This window comes from Chelon labrosus (assembly GCF_963514085.1).
Source record: "Chelon labrosus genome assembly, chromosome: 22".
NCBI lineage: Eukaryota > Metazoa > Chordata > Actinopteri > Mugiliformes > Mugilidae > Chelon > Chelon labrosus.
In genome coordinates this window covers 6,888,687-6,909,325 of record NC_140355.1, presented here as the reverse complement: position 1 = coordinate 6,909,325, position 20,639 = coordinate 6,888,687, and the positions used below count along the sequence as shown (strand labels likewise).

General features: G+C 42.2%; 2 protein-coding genes across 2 annotated transcripts in view; both read right to left on the bottom strand.

Annotated features, from left to right (window-relative positions):
- The window catches only part of unc13bb (unc-13 homolog Bb (C. elegans)), a 70,471-nt gene that overhangs the window by 22,210 nt on the left and 27,622 nt on the right, over nucleotides 1–20,639 (bottom strand). Inside the window, exons 8-10 of the mRNA XM_084572564.1 lie at nucleotides 19,561–19,774; nucleotides 6,744–7,037; nucleotides 6,543–6,633 (exon numbers count right to left, since the gene is read on the bottom strand). Of these exons, the coding sequence (XP_084428690.1) occupies nucleotides 6,543–6,633; nucleotides 6,744–7,037; nucleotides 19,561–19,774 (599 nt within the window). The remainder of the gene's footprint in view (nucleotides 1–6,542; nucleotides 6,634–6,743; nucleotides 7,038–19,560; nucleotides 19,775–20,639) is intronic.
- On the bottom strand, nucleotides 206–2,516 carry LOC311507454 (uncharacterized protein; the record flags this gene model as incomplete). Its single annotated transcript, XM_084571791.1, has 1 exon — nucleotides 206–2,516. The coding sequence occupies one exon, from the start codon at nucleotides 2,514–2,516 to the stop codon at nucleotides 315–317; it is 2,202 nt and encodes a 733-aa protein (XP_084427917.1). The 3' UTR covers nucleotides 206–314.

Genomic DNA, 20,639 nt, shown 5'->3' with positions numbered 1-20,639 from the left:
AAATAAACTGTAGCTTAAACATATGGCCAATATCACGAGTAACCTGATAATCTTCTTTCCCAAACTCTGCGGAGAAAAACAAATCACGGAAGAATTAGAAATAACACGGAACTGATGTAACTGAGCCAACTAATAAAAGCACTGCATTCAAGAGAGACCACAGATCATCTAATGATTCTAAAGCCAAAGAGGGTGTGTTCATTATAACTGTGCAATGCAATATTGTACAATGAATTATATCATTAGGTGTAAGATTATTTTTTTTTTGCTTTTACGACTGGGTTTACCAGTGATTAAAACAAAAGGAGCAGTTTCTAATAAATACCTGGGATGAACTCGTCTTGAGATTGGGATCCCTGAGACCCTTGAGAGCCGTGGGAACCGACAGATCCTTGAGTAGATCTAGACAGTCTGTGACGGGTTTGTCTCTTTTCCCTCAGAATACGCTGGAAATTAGCTATACGTTCTTTGTGACTGGCATCAGTCGGCTTTTCTTGATTTGCTTGATCAAGAACATGGTTTTCCCGAATTGGACTTAACCGCGACTCATCTGTGCTGGGCATAGGACCCAGCGGACTTTCGGCCCGCCTTGCTGGAGAGTGGTCAAGGCTGGACAGCTCCACATGTGTTGGATACTCTACTTTACCCTGTGAAATCTGTAAAGTGTGATGCTCAGTTGGGGTGCAGGGAGAACAGGTTTCCTCGTGGGAAGAAGCCTGAAGAGAGTCTGACAGAGTCTCATGTGTCTCACAATCCATGTAGACTGAATTGTCACTCTCCTCCTTTGGAGTGGCAAATTGGGTCTGATTCTCTGTGAGACTAGCCTCTTCCTCTGTATACTCTTGACTGCCCTGCTCCTCCTTAGATTTGCTAGGTTGTCTGACCAGAGATAAAGATGCCTCAGTTCCACTATCGTCTTCCACACCTTCAGGGTTGGATCCTTCTAGCTTTTTCAGTGCCCCTTTCAAAGCTGACCTGAAAGAGAGTACAGCCTTGCTAAAAGTTGTTACATCAAAACCTACATTGGAGTTCTTGGGTGCGCTCTCAGAATCGATTTCAGACGACTCCTGTGACAAAGATTCCTCTGCATCCTCCCTGGAAACGCTATGATCTGTCCACTCTCTGTCCAAACTCTCAACAGACCCCAGATCAAGCGTGTCCCCAGAGGATGGACAATCATCACATGGTGAATGTGGCTCTAGGTTACCATCATCACAGTCTGTCAAAAGCACTGTGGAGCAGCTCAGGCTCCTGGAGGGCCCACTTCCAAGTTCATTTGCGCAGGCCTCCATGGTGTGGTAACCAGAACTACGTGAAAATGGGCAGTCTGCAGCACAGTCACACTCCAGGTTTTCTTCCTCAGTTTGATTTCTGAGAGGCCTCCAGTCTGCCATATTGGAAGAATGTGAGGGAGAATTGTAATGTCGTCCAAACAATAATGAGAGGTGCTCAGAACTGTTGTGTGATGAATGACCCGGTGTGCTGCTTTGTGTCTCTTCAGTGGCACACCTGTTCCAAACACGTAGATAATTTTGTAGCTCCTCTCTACTGTTTGCATAAGAGGAGACGTCCTCCTCACTCCAGCCTCCTTCTCTGCTTATACTGTGCTGGATATCAGCAGAGGACCACCTTTCATATTCTGTGTCCCCAGAAAGAAAGCCCGCATCCAGACAGTTGGAGCTGAGACATGAGGACAAAGAGCTGGTGCTTTGGTAGTTGCGGCCACTATGAAACTCCAGGTAGCAGAGGTCAGGATTTGCAGGGCTCAGCATGTGCATGTTTGAATTTTGCTCCGAGTTCTCTTGGTCTGTTTGTTGGACTGATCTGAGATTGGCTTGATCAACTTGCCATTGTTTGGTTGATCTGTGGGATGACATACACCCTGAATCACTTCCAAAATCTTTGTGATCCAACAGTGGACTGGGATTGTTAGGAGATGTGATGGCGTTCTGTCTGCCCAGGCTTCCTCGCCTGATGCGTGGTGCTTGAGAAACAGGGCTAGGATGAGGTGCAGCTGAAGCCCCCGAGTACAGCTCACCTATTTCACTGAGTACTGCATCAACACAGCAGGATACTTCGTCCACTGAGCCTCGCACAGATGACAGATATTGCCTAAGGTCAGAAATTTCCTCCTGGATCTTGTTGATGCCTTTCAGCTCTTTCAGGATATGTTCCACTATGTTACCAGAGCCTTGTTCTCCTTCCTGATCCTCCGTCTTCTCCTTCTCTTCATCATTTTGGATCTTTTCAAGGGCCCTGGGTGTAGCATTCTCCATAATGCCACTGCCATCCTGGCAATGAGAACTTCTGTTTTCCTCGGGTGAGGCAAGGCCAGCTTTGGTGCCAGAAGTGGTGACTGATGGCAGGTCATACTTTTCTTTTGCCTCCTTCGGCAGCTTTTTGTACAGGCTTTGCCCACCGTTGGGGCTCTGTGATCTCTTCTGCAGATCTTGCCTTTTGGGTAATTCAGTGTTGTTGGGTTCATCCTGTCCGCTCAGTTGTCCTCTGGGGAACATCCCTGAGATGTGACGCTTGTAATCAGCTATTCCCACACATGGACAAACCACCGCCTCTTTGATTTCTTCTTAGAATAGTTTATGCATAAGCCAGCATCTTAAACTGCACACCTGTAAGTACCTGTGCCATGACTGAGAGGGAAAAATAATTTTGTTGAAAAAGTAGAAACAACCCATGTGGTTAGTACATGTACTTTTATTTCTGTGGTTGCAGAACAACTAATCAAAACCATCAAACTGCTAAAAACTATAAAAATGGTATCTAATCCTCCGTCTGGTAACTATCTGGAGAACAACTAAATAAAAGGATGTAGAGGAAATGCTTTAAAAAGCAAGGTAAAGATGCATTCTGAAAACCGCCACTAATGCAACTGTGAGCTGAATTTCATTTATTTTTTCACATCCAAGAACAGAACGACACTTGCTCAGTTTTATATTTCTAGTTAGTTTAGTATGGATTGTATTTTATATATATTTTAATCACCATCAGACTAGATAATACAGAGAGAAAAAACAAAAACTATTTAAATTCTAACATTGTGGCTGCAAGATGGTTCATCAATCAATTGTTAAAGTAGTACAATAGAGGACAATAGGGAGCTTAAATACATTTGGGCACACATAAAATCCTTCAGTTTAAGGCCACTGTGAGAGACTACACTACTGTACAGCACAGAAGTCAGATAGACAGTGTTGTCTGAACTGACCCCCTCTCAGTCAGAGTGGCAACTTGCAGAATGAAAACCATGCATCGGCTTAGATCTCTGTAATTAGGAGTATTTAAAAAGACAGCACTGTAATTAGATGACAGGTCAATTCTCTCCTCTGAGGCCATGTCATTCTTTCACACCCATACCAGCTGCAAGGCGTGATACTTCTGATCCATCGCCTACAATAGCCCCAGAAATTGCAACATACTGTACATCTATTGTTAACATTACCAGACATGTCTCTATGCTCCTTCCTTTTAGTCACAGAACATACTTGATGCAGCTCAATGATAACATATTTGTCCACTGAACATTGCCATTTAAATAATTGCATCAGAAAATTGATTGATGCTTTAAATGTAACGGTTCTCAACTCAAGACTATGTACTACTACTAAATTCTTGACCACCATGTATAAAATAAAATATCTCTCTATATTCTTTCTGACCTTATGTCTACAACTAAATATGTCCCTAGAGCATTGGCCTTTTTTAAGAGCAATGTGTCTTAGAAATGTTACTGGTTGCTACATAAAGTTTTAATTAAAGCCAAAAGAAAATAGATAGACAATCATAATGTCCTCAGGCTAAAGAATGGTTATTTTTCTTTCTGTGAAAATGACTTTGTACATTTATATCATGAAGTAGTATTACAGAAATTCGACTTTGCATTTGCAAAAATAGAGTCCCCATTCCATAAAGCCAATTACAGGACAGGATATAATTGAAAACTACATTAACCACCCCTGTTCTAGAGGTCTCCAATAAGCAACACAAGGTATGTGCTAGCCTGACAAGGATTTGGTAGGCAGAAAAGTAAAATCAATCCAATTTGAATTTTTTTTTTTTTCCCACCAATACTCTGGATTTGACATTAACATGATGAACGTGGCAGCTGAATCAACCTATCTGAAATTAACTCACAGAACTATGCCGATGTAAATATTAACAGGGATATCTGGTTTAAACCCAACTGACGTATAACACCAAATAAAAGTACATTTAGCTATTTGAAAAGTAATAGTAAGTGATTTGTTCGTTAACTGCCCAGAATTTATTAAGAAAGGTTGAGGAGCTGGTTGCAGAGGGGCCCATTTTCCAGGACATTCCTAGAAATAATCTGCAGCAATCTCTTTCTTTTTTTCTCTCCATATTAAACTGTCTGTGGCCTAGAAAAAATGACATATTGCTTTTGAAGTTTTTAAGTTGCCTTTCATCATAAAATATTCTCAGTTAAAATTTTGATCTAAAGAGGACTATAACAAGCCCTATTACTTATTATAGTATTGAATGTATTCTATATGTGTATTAAACATGTTCTACTGTATTTATGCAATACTACAAGTTTATTACATTACAACTTCTGTTAAACATTAATTTTTAATCAAATGTAACCAAATTATCCAGGTGCAAGACTTACCATATAGGAGCAAATGAGCGACCTGTAGATATCATCTTGCAAGAGTGATTAAATCCGCATAGACGGTAACTCACCGATGGTAATTTCCCAGTTTTTTAAATCAATATTGACTGTTTTGCTGTGTGTCAGTCAAAAAAAAGCAGACCTTCCTTTAACTGACAAAAAAGTGCTAAATCTCCCATTTCTGCTACTGGAACGGCAAACACGACCGGAGCAGACCACAATCACACAGCAGTTCATCCTCGGTTAAGTAGCCGTCCCTACTTTCCTCCCACCCTCTTCCATGCTTTCTCTGCTTTCTCTCCCTCTCTCTCTCTCTCTCTCTCTCTCTCTTTCTATCCTCTGGCAATATGTTCCGGCACAAAGCTAATCTGTGGCTGTAACTACTGACTCCCAGATTTCAGTCTCATTCAGTTATTTTTTTTTCCCGTGCTTCAAGATCTGCCAATTGCTGTGAATTAAAGTACCATTCTGTGTTTATTTATGCTTTTACCTTGTGAATGGAGAAGTGCAAAGTGGAAGAATTTCCACTCAAGGCTTGCATCTAATAAATGTCAAATAAAAGCTCTCGATTTGTCTGCATGCTACTGCTGCCAAAAGTTTTCAAGGAAACAACCACACATCTCATGTCACTTCTTTTCTTTGAAAGCAAACCGGCACACAAAGATGTTTTACAGTATTCAGTCGAGCTTTCTTAGGCTGGTCACCGTGGTGTTGCTTGGCAGATTAACAGCCAATTCTAATTCATTACAGTCAGCATTCTGCCTCATGTCATAAGTGTTTCCTCATGTCCTATAATAAATGGCACTTAAGACAGCTTTCACCTTCCATTTATACTCATGTCTTCAATCAGCCATTTACAGTCCAAGCAAGACAATCATTATAATGGAACCACGTGAGGGCTATCTGTACTACTCCTTTATTGCCATGCTGTAAAAGCTTAATCAAGGGAATGAACCCCAGTTAGGGCTGAGAGATCCCCATGTTCTCATTATGATCACCCTGTGAAGTCCAGTTGTTCTGACTGCAAGGTTAAACTCTAAATCTGTTTACATGAGATAGGTTACATATTCTCTTGTGACTGAAATAGTTTTTAATTTGGTTCTGAAAATAAAAAACCAAGGACAACGCGCTGCCCCAGTGTATATTTTTCAAATCGTCACAGAGACTTCTGTTTGTCGATCAGATACTGATCAAATCCAATGACTAACTTTATGTACCAAAGACAAAACGTGATAAATGAATCAGACACTGCAGACATAATTTACTGAAGAAAATGAAAAGGACTACCATGAGTGAATCATCCATTCACATATATATTACAGGTCCCTAAAGTAAGAGTGACTGTATACTCAATAGAGTGATTGTATACTTACTGTATACTGCATACAGCCTCACAGTGTCATGTGAAGAAATAAAATCAGTCACTGAAGACTGAGACATACAGAGAGAAAAGGCAGAAAATTACTGCGGAATTTAAAATATGCTGTTTGAGTGGCATATTTTGTTGGGGAGTAAGTTTATGACCTACTGCGAGCGATTACAATACCAAGGACTAAATCAAATATACTCACCCTTAATTTAACCATTTACTTTACTACTTTTTTTCAAAAGCAACCTACAAAGTTGCTTTTGAAAAAAATCTCTACAAGTGCAAAACAGCGTTTATTTTATATAGTATCTGTAGTACATTTTAGTGGATCTCTTTAGACATTCAGAGAGATTAAACTCAACCAGTGGCAGTATTGAAAGAGTGGTACATATCTATGTATGCATATACTTTATAAGTTGTCTTTGTGTTATGCATGGTAGGACAAGAAGAAGAAAACAAAGTCAACCTTAAAAGGTGCTGAGAAATCGAACACCGGTAAAACAGCGGAAGAGAAACACTGCCTACCTCCCGGAGTTGGACCCTGACTTTATTGATAGCCTTCAACCAACGAACTCTCGATGGAGAAAAGGGTAATGGTGGCCCATCGTCATGGAATCTGGGTTACATAATTTAGGACAAAATGAACAAAAACAGATTGAAGCAATCTCACAGTTCCCATGTGTCTTTATTATAGCACATGTTGGAATTTCTAAGCAAAAACCTTACCTTTGGAGTTTGGACGATACTCTCTCGACTGGAACGTCATTTTTCAAGCCCGGTCCTACCTCAGGGGACAGCCCATGTATCTCCTGCTCATCGACCTTAGAGAGTCCATTGGTGTGAAGATGTCCATTTGTGCGCAGCTGCCCATTGGTAGATGGGTGAAAGCCAGTACTATGGTAGGAGTGGAAGGACTCCTCCAGTTCTGAACCTCCAGTGCTCTCGTGGCCAGTTTCACTAAGCTGGGAGCTGATCTGGCTTAGGTTTCCTGATGATCCAAAACGACTACTTTCGACTGGACTACAATGGTGAGAGAGGAGTAAGGAAAATATTCAGTATCAGAAATGGGTGAAAAACAAGCTCTAAATATAGCTGTAATTAACTAAATAACTAGATATGTCAGATAACTGGGTATTGTGACATAAAACTAGTGTTAAATACTGCTTCAAACCAACAGGTACAGCCACTCAAATTTACCAAGAAGCAGTTTCATTTCCGAATTTATAATTCTTGGAGCTGTGATAAACACCACCCATCTGTGAGAAATTACCTGCATGTTCTATTTAAGTATTTAAATAGTCTACCAATAATAAAAAGTATTTATTATTTAAGCACACATCTAGCTATGCTACTGAAGCATTGCTAGATATGTTATTGAAGCATAGCTAGATGTGGGCCATAAAATATGCAGGGTTGGTCTGTGTTTTTGAAAATTGTAATAAAGATCATTTTATGGCCAGGATACAGACCAACTGCATTTCATTACTAGATACATGTAAAAGTAGAATAATATTCACCATTTAAAATGTGCAAATCAAATCAGAATTCCATTCTTAAAAAATCACCATTATTTATAATATCGCAAACCTACAGTACATGCTACACTAGAATTAAATTGAATATGACTGTAGAGTGTAAGTTCTGGTAAGAGGTAATAACAATAAATCATGGCCTGGCAGAGGAGTAGTGAAAAAGTTATCTCCCTGTAAAAAAGAGGTAAAAAGCGCCAGTGAATAGGTCATGATTAATACAATTTGTTTTGGAATTCTGTTTTGAAGTGACATGTGGATTGGCAAAGATACTAAACACAAAAGCCCACAATAGACAATACACACACACACACACACACACACACACATATACATACATGTGCTGAACTAATGAGAATGGACTGCAGGGCTGGACAGGAAATACATTTTTTCCAAACTTTCAATGCATCATAAATGGTGAGTAGGGGATGCCATTTATTATGCTTTTACTAGCCTTTTTGCATTCAATAGATCCTTCTCGGACTGGTTGTCCAGCTGCACTCCAGAGGTTGGGCCTGCAGAGGGATACGTTTCTACAAGCCTTTCCTTGTCCTTTGGGGTCAGGGAAGCTGAAGGATCTACTTCAGGAGTGGAGATGCATATCTGGGGGTTTTCTATATCATCTGTGGAACCTACCGGTTCAGTCTTTTGGGCGTCAGACATTGCAACCTTTTCTACATTATGTGTTTGACTACTTGTTGGCTTGTTGGTTTTGGGTTGAGATGTTATAACTGGGGTAGCTTGTGGTTTGGGTGGGTCTGCCTGCCAAGGGAAACTTATTTTTGCCCCAAATAATGAAGTAGTAGGTGGCTCTTGTTTTCCAGCAACTGGTTTATCCTCTTGAAATAGGCCTCCAGAGAGGGTTTTCAATCCAGAAAACAGACCACTTCCTCCTTCTGTTTGAGGCAATGACGAAGCAACTGATGGCATTGTTGATGAAAAAAGGGATCCAAGAGATTTTCCTGCATCACTCTGTGCTGATACAAAACCAAACAGAGACTTAGCTTGAGGTGGCTCTGCACTGCTGGGCAACTGATCCGCTTGGGAATCTATAGAAGGAGCTGCTTCCCTGGTATCTGGTGGGGCGGATTTGTCACATTCTTTACTCTCAGGGCCTTCTTTAATGACCATGGGCTTCTCATGTATTACTTCTCCCTCAAGAGCTGACTCCTGTTTTTCAATATTATCTGTCTGATGGGTGGGGTTATCTGAAGTGCTTAAGGGTGCATTTGTGATGGCAGAGGTTTTTGGACTACCTGTCTCAGGTGACATGGCACTGATATTTGTTGGACTGGCAGATTTTACTTGATCATTATCTGGTAGTGTTGAGTCCACTGTTTTACATGTACTCACATTCTCACATTCAGGTGGAGGTATTTTGTCATTCTTAGGCTGTGGCTGTTTAGTGGTACTAGGTGCAGGTTTTGGCTCAGCTGGCACTGATTCAGGAGGCTTAGCGGTTTGTCCAATACCCCCAAATAAAGATCCACCAATGCCGCCAAGTAAGGATGCTCCAGTCTGTGATCCTGCAGTCTGACCAGTGGATCCTCCAAACATTCCTCCAAGTAAAGAACTACCAGGCTGTGATGTTACTCCAGCCCCTCCAAACATTCCACCCAGTAACGATCCAGCACTCTGGGGGCCTGAGGGTTTGGCAGAGGAACCTCCTCCAAACATTCCACCTAATACTGAACCTCCAGTGGCAGTGGTCTGAGGTCCAGACTGTGGAGCAGATCCTTTGAATAAACCTCCTATTAATGATGCCCCTGTCTGGGGAGATGCTGTCTGAGCATTAGACCCTCCAAATATTCCCCCTAATAGTGATGCTCCAGTCTGACTGGTATCAACTTGGGGTGCTGTTCCTCCTAGCCCTAACAATGAATTTCTTTGCTGTTGTTGAGGAATTTCAGTGGGAACAGGTGTTGGTTTGAAAAGGGAAGACATGAAGTTTGAAACTGTATCTACTGCTGAATCGCTAGCAGATTTGTCTGGCTCTGGAGGCTTCTGTGGAAGCTGGACAACAGGACTTGTTGACTGAGTGTGGGGTGTTGCCTCATCTAATTTAGGTGGTGTTTTATCTTGACTCAAACTACCACCAACAAGCTCTGGTCCTTCAGGCTGTTGTGCTGGTGTACATATTTCTGTTGTGCTGGAGTCTTTAGATTGAATTTCTCCAGTTAAAGCAGTTGGCTTGTCTGCATCTTTAGAACTAACCTCTACACTGAGACTTCCATCAGTTTTGAACAAGCTTGTCTCAATACACTGAACTGTACCATCAGGTTGCTGTAATGTTCCCACCTGTTCATTGCTTTTGGTAGCAGCATCACTCACACTTGTTCCTTCACCAACTGAACCAGCTGTACTGTCATCAGTCGGTTTTGGTATACCTGATGTACAGCTGCTAAGATCAGTAGTTAATGTTTTCTTATCATCATTAGATGTTGGTGTAGAAGTTCCAGTTGGTGTTGGAGCTTGAGCAGATTCTCCAAAGATTGAAAGCAAACTTTTATTAGATGCCTCATTAGGACCAGAAGCTCCAGGTAAAATACCACCCAGAAGAGATGCACCAGTCTGTATAGTAGTGGCCTGAGAAGATGATCCACCCAAAAACCCTCCAAATATAGAACTATTATTTTGGGCTGTTGACGTTTGGGTGGCAGGACCACTCATGGACCCACTAGTCTGAGGCACTGTAGATGAAGCGGCTGATCCGCCAAAAAGTCCACCCAAAATAGACCCTCCAGTCTGAGATCCAGCCCCCTGTGGAGAAGACCCACCAAATAATCCTCCAAGTAACGATGATGCTGCTTGAGGTCCTGCAGTTTGAGGAACAGAGCCTCCAGTCTTAGTGGAACTAACTTGCGGAGTAGTTTGAGGCGCAGACCCTCCAAATAAACCACCAAGTAACGATCCACCAGTTTGAGATGCTGGAGTTTGAGGTGAAGACCCTCCAAACATTGCCCCTAATAGAGAACTCCCAGGCTGGGAAGAAGGCTGAGGGGCAGAACCTCCAAACACAGAGAACAAACCTTTGGCCGGTGCATCCTTGGGGCCTGATGATCCTGGTGCAGACGCTGTAGGTGGCTCAGGGGTGGAAGCAGAAAATAAAGATAGCAAACCTTTCCCAGGACCATCTGACATAAACCCAGCTGAAGATGGAGGATGGGGACCTGATCCACTGATCGATGATAACAACCCAGGTGGTTCTTTAGGAGGAGTGGGACCCAGGGGTACACCTTCAGTTTTTGTTTCCTTGGGCGCACATTCTGAGTTTGGTTCCTTAGATGCAAGACCAAGGCCTTTCGTTTGTGAACTCTCTTCAGAAGAATTTGAAGTAGCTTCAGCAGTGTCAGTGGGTGGGCCAGCATGCACTTCACTAGAATTACTATTAGCTTTGCTGCTGGAGAGTTCATTTGATATTTCACTGGCAGTTGCTGCCTCTGGGAAATGGCTGCTGGAAACAGATGACATCTGGGAAAAACTTTGTTGTAAATGAGTAGTTGATGGATCTTTGGGAGTTTGTTGTGGAGGTGACACAGCGTCATTAAAAGCAGAGAGTATACTCATGGCAGATACCTTGGGGGTTGCGGTCCCTGGCACAGAAGACATATTTGCACCTACACCGGCTCCTGGAGTTTCAGGAGTACTGGGGCCACTAAACATGGAGAACAAATTTTTTCTTGGAGTTTCACTAGAAGCAGACAAGCCACCCAATATACCCCCAAGAACAGATGTGGCTGTCTGTCCCTGTGGTTGTGGATGTTCTTGTGGCTTAGACTGAGTCTGAGGTTCCCTTTGTTGTTGAGTTTGTGACTGAGCTACTCCTTGTTGAGATGGCATTGTTGGTGGCCGAGGTTGGGGAGAACTGGGATCACTAAACACTGAAAACAATCCTTTCATTGGGCTTTCAGATGAACCTGATGACCCAGGCAGAATTCCCCCTAGAAAAGATCCTGTTTGGGCTTGAGATGGTTGGCTGCTAGGGCCACTAAACATGGAAAGGAATCCTGTAGATGGAGGATCTTTTGGTGGAACAACTCCCTGTTGTGGTGCCTCAGCAGAAGGTCTGCTCTGACTAGGAGGTTGGGGAGGACTTGATCCCCCAAACATTGATAGCAAACTTTTACCTAGTGTTTCCTGTTGAGGAGGTTGCGGAGCTGCAGGAGCTGCACTTGGTGGATGTGTCTGAGGCAGTGTCCCAGGTTTAGGAGCAGCCTGCTGAGGACTTGGCCCAGTGAAAATTGAAAATATACTTTTACCAAGAGATTCCTCCTGTGGAGCTGTAGTTGATGCAGGTATTTGAGGACTGGGGCCAGATTGTGGAGTGGCCGTTGACCCTGTAAGCATTTCTCCAATTGAAAATCCAAAGAGCCCACCAGATTGTTTATTTGATGCTTCCTGCTTTGTCTGTGCTTCAGGTGGCACAGTTGGTGCATGGCTTGCTGCAGGACCTGTGGAAAATTTGGAAGTTGACTCTTGGGAGATACTTTTGTTTGGGGGTTGGATGGGTTGGTTCTGTGAATGCCGAGGCGTGCCAGTTTGATCCATAGTTTGCTGTCTCTGTATACCCATTGATCTAGATGCTGATGCCAGAGAACCCTCTGTAACACTAGATTTAATCTGCTGGTTTTGTGGTGCTGATGGCTCACTACTAAATAGGCTGCTTATTGATCCAAAGAGATTTGATACTCCTGGAGCTTCTTTATTTTCAGTGGCACTGCCTGGTAAGGATGCAGTGCTGCCAGTTTTAGTTTGCTGATTGGGCAATGTCTGAGAAATTTTCTGGGGTTCAGGTTTGGTTTCCTCCATTCCAACTGCTGATTTAAGAAGGTTCACGAACCCAGCCTGTGGTGGTTCAGAGGGTTTCTCCACTGGTATAGCCACTGGCTTATCAGATGCAAGGTGTCCAGGTGGCACAGATTTCGTGAGAGATTCTTTTGATCCTAAAGGCACCGTGGCACTGGGTTTTGTCTGCGGGACTGGTTGCTGAACCATGGTAGTCTGACGTGAAAGTGTGGGTTTCTGTAAAGTATGTGATTGTGTTGAGGGGTGAGTAACTTGAGCTGTTGTTGGTATTGTGGGTAATATTCTTCCCTGTGTGGTAGCTGGCCTCTGCATTTGTTGTTTAACACTTTCTGGCTGGGTCACAGCAGAAGAGGATTCTTCTTTGATGATCTTAGACTTCAAACTTTGGAAACCTGATGAAAGAATATTCTTAGAAGGTTTGTCAGAACTTTGTTCAGAAGAAGGCATACTGGTTTTGTTCAGTTCCACCTGTGATGTTTTGCTGACAAAAGATGATATTAGAGAAGTAATCTTTTTGACTTGACGATTAGGCTGCTCTTCTCCCGGAGACACTCTTTTCCTCCATTCTTCCTCTGAAACTTCATCAACATGTTTTACTGTAACAGCAGTAGATGAGCGCCTCCTTTGGCAAGGTTGGTAACAGTTGTAAAGTAGCTGCTGATTTGAATTTGCAGTAGGAGTAGAGTTCAAGGAAACAGCAACCTTTTGAGAAAGAAATGTCTTAATTTCCTGGTTGTTCCAATAAGGGCTGATGTGGTCTTTGTTACGACACGAAAGGTCAATGACATCTTTGCAGTAATTGTCATAAACATAACTAGGGTGTCTTGGATCCATCCTGACTTTGTTCAATCTGTAAGATGTGATATCCACACCTTGTTGCCCTTGTGACAGAAATGAGTTTTCAAACATTTGAGAGAACTGCTCAAGATTCAAATTCATTATCTCATTTCCTTTCCTATAGGCAGCTGACAAATCTAGGGGGCCATTAAGAAGTTTTGAGTCACTGTGATTTTGACCAGGAAGCCAAAGAAGCTCATCTTCATTGTAAAGTGGAATTTTAAAGCCACAGACTAAAACCATTTCATTGTGCAGCCAAGCGCTGGGAAAACCATCTAATTTCTGCCCATCTCCCCAAGATTCACCCTCGGGCGTACACGCATACACATATTCACCTGCTGCATCTGTAAGCAAGGCATAAATGTATTCATGATCTGTGTAAACAAAGTAGCCACAGTCACCATCTTCTGCTGGCCACCACATTCCTTGCTCCAAAAGTGCAAGCCACTGCTGATACCACTCAGTGTCTTCCAGGTACAGGGCATCTTCTGTCTCAGTATTGGCATTTGGAATACAGTTTGATTCTGGTCTATTCAAATTATACTGACACTGATAGTTCATGCCATCAGTATGAAAATTTTGTAGGCCTGCATTATCCATTCCATATTGCCAGTTAGCCGAATAAGATAAGCTTGGTGCAGTCTCCTCATAATAGCCTTCATGATATGAAATGCCATTCAAGCTGTAAGTGCTACCATCATTACATGAATGCCATTTTTCAAACTTCGCATTACTCTGTTTAGTAGCCAGGTTCAAAACTCCTTCCTCATTAGGTGAATATCCTTTGTTTACCAAATCTTCATAACTATTCCACAATTTTCTCTTGGGATATGGATCATCACTTCTGTGTCCCTCAAACAGATATGGTTCAGTTTGCTCTTGGTGACAAACAACACCTTGCCATGGTGTAGGGTTAACTGGCTGATTGATATTTGAGGATGTGCAATGAAGAGCAGATGCTGATAATGACGTATTTTCACAGCTCTGTCTATAACCTTGTTGTTCTTCCTGAAAATGATAATTCAATGACTCATTCTGAAACTGCTGCCATAGAGTACTTTCCCGGATCCACTGGTTTTCATCATAAGAGGGACTTATTCCATATGGGGATAGCTGACCTTGGTAAAGGTTTTGACTTGTAGCTCCATACAAAGAAGGAGTGCTTCCACTTATATATGGTTGCGTGGTCATGACTGAATCAATATTTCCTGTACTATAAGCCAGTGGTTTAATTGACTGAAGTGAACCAGAATAGTATAACCGGGCTAAATTACCTGTGCTAATTGAGGAGTATGATGCCTGACTCTGAAGAGATCTTGCAAAAGTAGCAGATGTCCGCAAGTCCAAACTATCAGTATCAATTGACACAGGTGGACAGATTATAGCATGTCTACTCTGCCCTGGATTGGGAGAACCTGGAACAACACTTTGCAAACTTTCCCTCCCAAAGTCTGAGGTAGCACCTTTTAATATGCTTGAATTTGAATCAGTGGATTTAGTTGGGGCAGTCTGTTGTTCGACTTGTTTAGTACAAGGGTCCTCAGTTACATTTTTACTGAACAACCCAGACAAAAAACCTTGCTGGGAAGTTTGTGGAATCCTCTTCTCTTTCTCTGTATGTTCTTGTGTAGACTGTGTTAAATTAGTGCATGACTGTTTTTGCAGGTTTGGTGGTTTTTTTATTGCAGCTGTATTGTCCTTTTGTTGTGGTGATTGTCCCGTTGATGGCTGGCAGGTTGTGTCAGTACTTTCAGGTGATTTAGTTAACTTGTTAAACAATCCTGAGAGCCTCCCAGGCTGACTTGGGGTCTCCATTTGTGTTTGACCAGTCTGGCTACATGACACCTTGATATGTTGTTGACTGGGCTGTTGTGGTTCAGCCATATGTTCTGAAGAGGACTTGAATAGTCCAGAAAAAAGCCCACTTGCTTGAGTTGTATTTTGTGTTGTGCTACTTTGTGGTTGATTTTGGTTGGAAATTGGGATATGCTTTGGCTGTGCTTGCTCATTGTTAGATTTGCTTAGTGTAATGCCCTGCTGTTGAAGGGATGGTTGATTTGGTGTGTTTATGTTGTCTGCTGAAGCAAATTTAAAAAGACCAGTTAAAACACCACCTTGTTGGGATGTTTTTTGCTGAAGTGGAACAGTTTGTTGTCTAGTAAAGCCTGGTTTACTTGTCTCCCGTTGGCCAACTTGCGGATTCAAAGTTCTGTCCCTGAGAGGAGGACCCCGGTTTGGAACTTGAGTATTCTGTTGATGGAAATTTTGTTGGTTACATTGAACACTACTTTGTTGGTGAATTGTTTGACTGCTAGAAATACTCTCAGATGAAGCAAATTTAAGGAAGCCAGATAACAGGCCCTTTTGCTGAGGCTGTGTCTGCAGAGTTTCATCTGATGTCCGATGCTGACCCGAGTAATTGCCAGGGATGTTCCTCTGCTTTTCACCTTCAGGGGGTTGTGCATTTTGTTGTATGTTTTCTGTTGATGAAAATTTCAATAGCCCTGAGAGAAGCCCCCCCACCTGTGGAGCTGCAGAATTTTGTTGAGGAGGAGGGTTATTGGGAAGCTGTGATGGATTATTGCTCTTGGGTTGTTGATTGTTATGAGAAGGCGCACTGCCAGACAGGTCACTGGTAGACCCAAATTTAAGAAGTCCAGACAGCAGTCCTCCTTGTTTGGGTTGATTAGAACCCACATGAGCGATTTCCTCAGCCGTGCTACCTTTAAAAAGACCTGTCAAAAAACTTTGTGACTCAGGCTGATTGGGAACTTGATGTTGCATTCCATGAGGGGCTGCTGTTGATTTCTGACTTGATGCATGTTGTAAGTGGGAGCCAGACGGCACTTTGCTATTCTGAGATTGCTGGTTACTGATTAAATTCTGACCTGAACCAGAGGGAGCAGAGGCAGGGTTAAAAATGCTGGAAAACCACCCTTTCTCATTGTTTTCCTGGGGCACAGCAGAATTCTGTGTAAAGCTAGTAGAGGATGTTACAGATGAGTCATGATATGTTGGCAACGGGTTCTGTGTTTTTGTGGAGGCACTAACATCTTCACTGGATGCAAACTTTAGAAAACCAGAAAGCAGTCCTCCTTCTGCCTTGGGCCGTTGCTGAGTGGACACATTTTCAGAGGAGGAGAAAGGTAGTTTAGGCTTGTTACACACTGAGGGGTCCTCTACTAGTTTCTGTGGTTGGGGAGCCTCAGTGGTTCTAAACACTGGATAAACTGTCACTGGAGGAGGTCCCTGAGGTGGAATTGGGGCTGCTGGTGTAATCAATGAACTTAATGATTTCTTAAAAGGGCTAAAAAATCCAGTGGATTGTGTCTGGCCAGTCGACCTTTCTGGCCCCGGAACAGGCACATTTTCGTGTTTGTAAATCAGCGGATTCTGTCTCTCATGTACATTTTCATTGTGATTTTGTGCCAGAGGTTTCTCTTGTGATGAACTTCTTAATTTTTCACATTTCCTAGCCCCTTCTGTTGTCATCGGCTGATTGCCTTTATGTACACAATTATCAACCCACTTTTCATTCCACTGTGTATGGTCATGAGCATATGTGGACTCTGGTGCCTGTTTGCATTCAGTGGAGTTTTCGTTATCTCCTGAAAAAAGCTTTAAAGGATTCAATTTTCCGAAGACTGCGTTTCCTTGAGCACTTTGGGGTTTTGTTACAAATTCAGGCACATCTTTTGTTGTACCTGTTTGAGTCTGGCTCCTTATGGGAATTTTTGATTCTTGATAATGACCTACGGTTTTGGCATCGCGTAATGGCTGAGAAGGCAAAGAACTGAGTGATTTTTCAGGGGAGGTTTCCACTGGAGACACAACTGCTACAGGAGCTGAGGTATTTGATTTAGGAATAAAGGACAACAGTTTTGTTAGTCCAGATTGTGAGGGCTGTGGAGATGGTGCTTGGGGAGATGGGACTGGCTGTTTGGGGCTTCCTCCAACTTTCTCAGAGAGAGAGCTAAATAATGAACTCACAGCATTTTTTACTCCTGAAATACCCTGATCAGGAGGTGTGTTTGACTGGGATTCTCCTCTAGGATCCTTTGATGAAGCATTTTGGTCCTCTCCAAAAGAATCAGTTCTATTGCTACCTAGAGAAGATAATCTAGATTTGTTTGACTTAGGAAGGGAACCGTATTTGCTGATTTCCTCTTCTTTTTCAGCAAGATATTCAGAAACAGTTTCAACTAGACACTGGAGCTCATCCATGGGGTCAACATATTCATCACTTGGTTCCTCCACAGGAGAGAGTATTGTCTCAGCAATCCATCCTCCAGTTTTAGATTTTCCACACTTCTTCTCTCGCAGACCCTGAGAATTTTCTATGTGGCCTTCATAGGACACGCAATACCTGTCTTCGTAATGTCTTTCGTGCTCTGAGTGATAGTCCTCAGCCATAAAGGCAATGTCATCGACATCTTCCTCTGCCCCAATGGGATACTGCCGATCAAGAGGACTCTCAAAATCAAACCGTGCCCTTATTTTAGCATCTTCTTCTTTTTTGTAAGCCACATAATTCTCTAAAGTGTTGTCCAGCTCATTTTTAGCCCACATCCTTGTCTTGTAGAGAAGCCCATTCTTGTATGGCCTGAGGCATGAAGTCATTCGCTCCTCCTCTTCCTGCATCTCTGCTACCTGCCGCATGAACAGCTCCCCTCTCTTCTCACGCAGAAGTGCAAAGTCAGAGGTAAAAGTATCTTCTCTCATCTTGTCTGCCTCTTTACTGACAAACCCTCCTGGGTCCAGTATCTTTTTCTTTCGCCGCCGGTCAATAGTGTCATAGCTTTCTGGGTAGGTGGCAGGCAGAAAACCACTGCGCTTTGGATTCTGACGGACAGGTGTGTGAGATGGCTCAGGGTAGGGTCTTCCCATTCGAAAGATAACACTGTCCTCCTCATCATCTAAAAAGTCACTCAGCTGAGGCTTGCTCTGCCCTTTGTATTTGTTTTCCCAATCTTCAACCCCCATGCCAGAATCTACAGGTATAATTCTGACTCTTCCTTTCTGATTTAAAGATCTTATTTAGGTTAGGTTTAGGATAAGAATATATTTAACAAAGGTATGGGAATGGGTATAGGAACGGAAAAAGAGCAAACAAAATGCAGAAATGCAAATAAAAAGTTAAGCAGTGTGAAAAATTGTGAAATTTAGACAAATACAGGCTCAAGCAAAAGTATACATAAAAGACAACATTCATAACAGAGATTACAGGCTATACAGTTTAATCTGTGTTTTGATGGTATTATAAATTTTGAAGAGAGCTTGATTACACTGTCATCAGAAAGATAAAATGCTCTGAAGACTAAAATAAAACAAAAACAACCCTTTTTACATTTCAGTGGCACGAGTAATAAAACTATATGTGCATGTGTTGGTGAGAGATTGCGCGCATGCACCCCTATGTTTGCATGTGCCTCAGCTAACTTAGATCTTTGTAAATACCCACAGCAACAGCCATGCTTATCAACACTTCAACACTCAGCCTACAATAGTGTTCTTAGGAAATGCATACACCATGTGGCGTTAGTTGAAGGTTTTAATTACAAAAGGATTCTGTCATGGACCAACTCTCTACGGAGGTGTGAAAGAGGGATCCTCTCTGTGATATGGCTAAACCAAGTTCCCGAGCCTTACAAACCACCAGGAACTTTAACCAAGAAAACAGACCCTCAAGACAAAGAGAAACATGAGCTTTCTGTGGCTGTAATCCCACTTTTTTCTGATGTGGAATTATCCGGATCAACTCACTATCAGTCAGCACAGGCAGATTTGTAGCAGTCTCACTGGTGTGCATGCACTCTATGACGAGGCACATGATTAAATTCCATGCACCAAGACAATTTGTTTTACCAAATATGGCTTCTAGACAGCAGTGAAGTGACAATTACAATAATCACAAAAATTTGCAATTTTCATAACAAAAGAATTAATGATCTCTGCCTCACATATTATAAATGTTATTATGTAAATATATAATTATAGTAATAATCGCCACACAAACATGAGTTTGGAGACAATATGCTACCTTCTGCCACACTAAATGCCTCCAGATGTACAGAACACAACCAGGACCATGTTTAAGTTCAGTTTTTTTTTCCTGATTCAACTTTTGAGGCCAGAAATTATTGGTCGTTACATTATACTAAGAAGCATTTATAAACTCCCAAGTGTAAAGAGTGAAGGGAGCATTCTGTTAACATGGCTATTGTGCTGCATTGAATTATGGTTGCACCCAATCATCTAAGACTGTTGCAGCGGGAATACACTTCTGAGACTAGACTGCCTAAATGTGTGTAACTGTGAGAAACTTTGATGAAAGGGTGTATGGGTGAATATACAGTATATACTCTGTGTACCTGCTTCCTCTCTGGTCCCGGTAGTCCAGGTCAAAACTGTGGACAGAGTCTGTACAACAGTCTGGGGGGTGTTGTGGTCGAGGCCCCATGGGGTACTGGTGTATAGAGGAGTTGGGTTGAGCTGTTGTGTGGTAACGTGAAGGCAAACTGTTACTGGTCTCACTGCGGTAGTCACTATCCCGGTCATCTACAGCACTGTCCTGGTCGTCCAAAGCTGCAAGAGGCACCAACACCCGCTGAATAAATAATCTTTCCTTCATTGTACACATTGTAGTAGTAAGTGTTTTGTATGAAAATTCATTCTCGTTTATTATCCATGGGAAAGCAAAGGATGCATTTTAGTGTGAATTTTCCTTATCAGGACAAAATGTTAAGAGCTGGAAAAACGAATAAACTATGGTCAGCCAATGCCAGGTTGATAGGGAGTTTAAGACTGCAAACATCATGCACTTTTTAAAAAGACTGAGGGTCCTATTTGAACCGTGCAACAAGTTCAAAGCAGTGTATGTCTTGGGCACACAGACACTGCATGAGTGTCTCCAGGTGCATCTGCACTTCAACATGCAAAAAGGCAAAATGTGAAATAGGAACCTGGAGGGTTCACTTTTTGAAACAGCTCTGCTAATCCCATGAATAGCTCAAGAAATGCAAAGAGCTTCCCCTGTCTGGACAATGCAGAGCAGCATAAATGATAAAAAATGAATGATATAAATGGTCACATTATATAGTAAAATATGACACCTGGATGTTGTATTGCCATGTATAAATGCACTGCATTCGAATGCAGCCCACTAAAATACTAACAGCTTGTTTTACACCGATTCATTTAAATATACCTTCGACTTGTGCAAGTTTACCAACACAGCAAGCACTGTTTGCAATGGTTGTGACACCACTAAGAAAATGGGACCCTATTGTCCTGGTACCTGCCAGTTATCCAGATAAATGGAAGGCAATAAGCTAACATGAGCTAACTGTCTACAAGAAAAATTAAGGTCACATATTGGACAGAACAATTAAATACAGGTAAGCCTTTGTCTTCATATAAATTTGATCTGACAGACGAGTTGAACAGTATT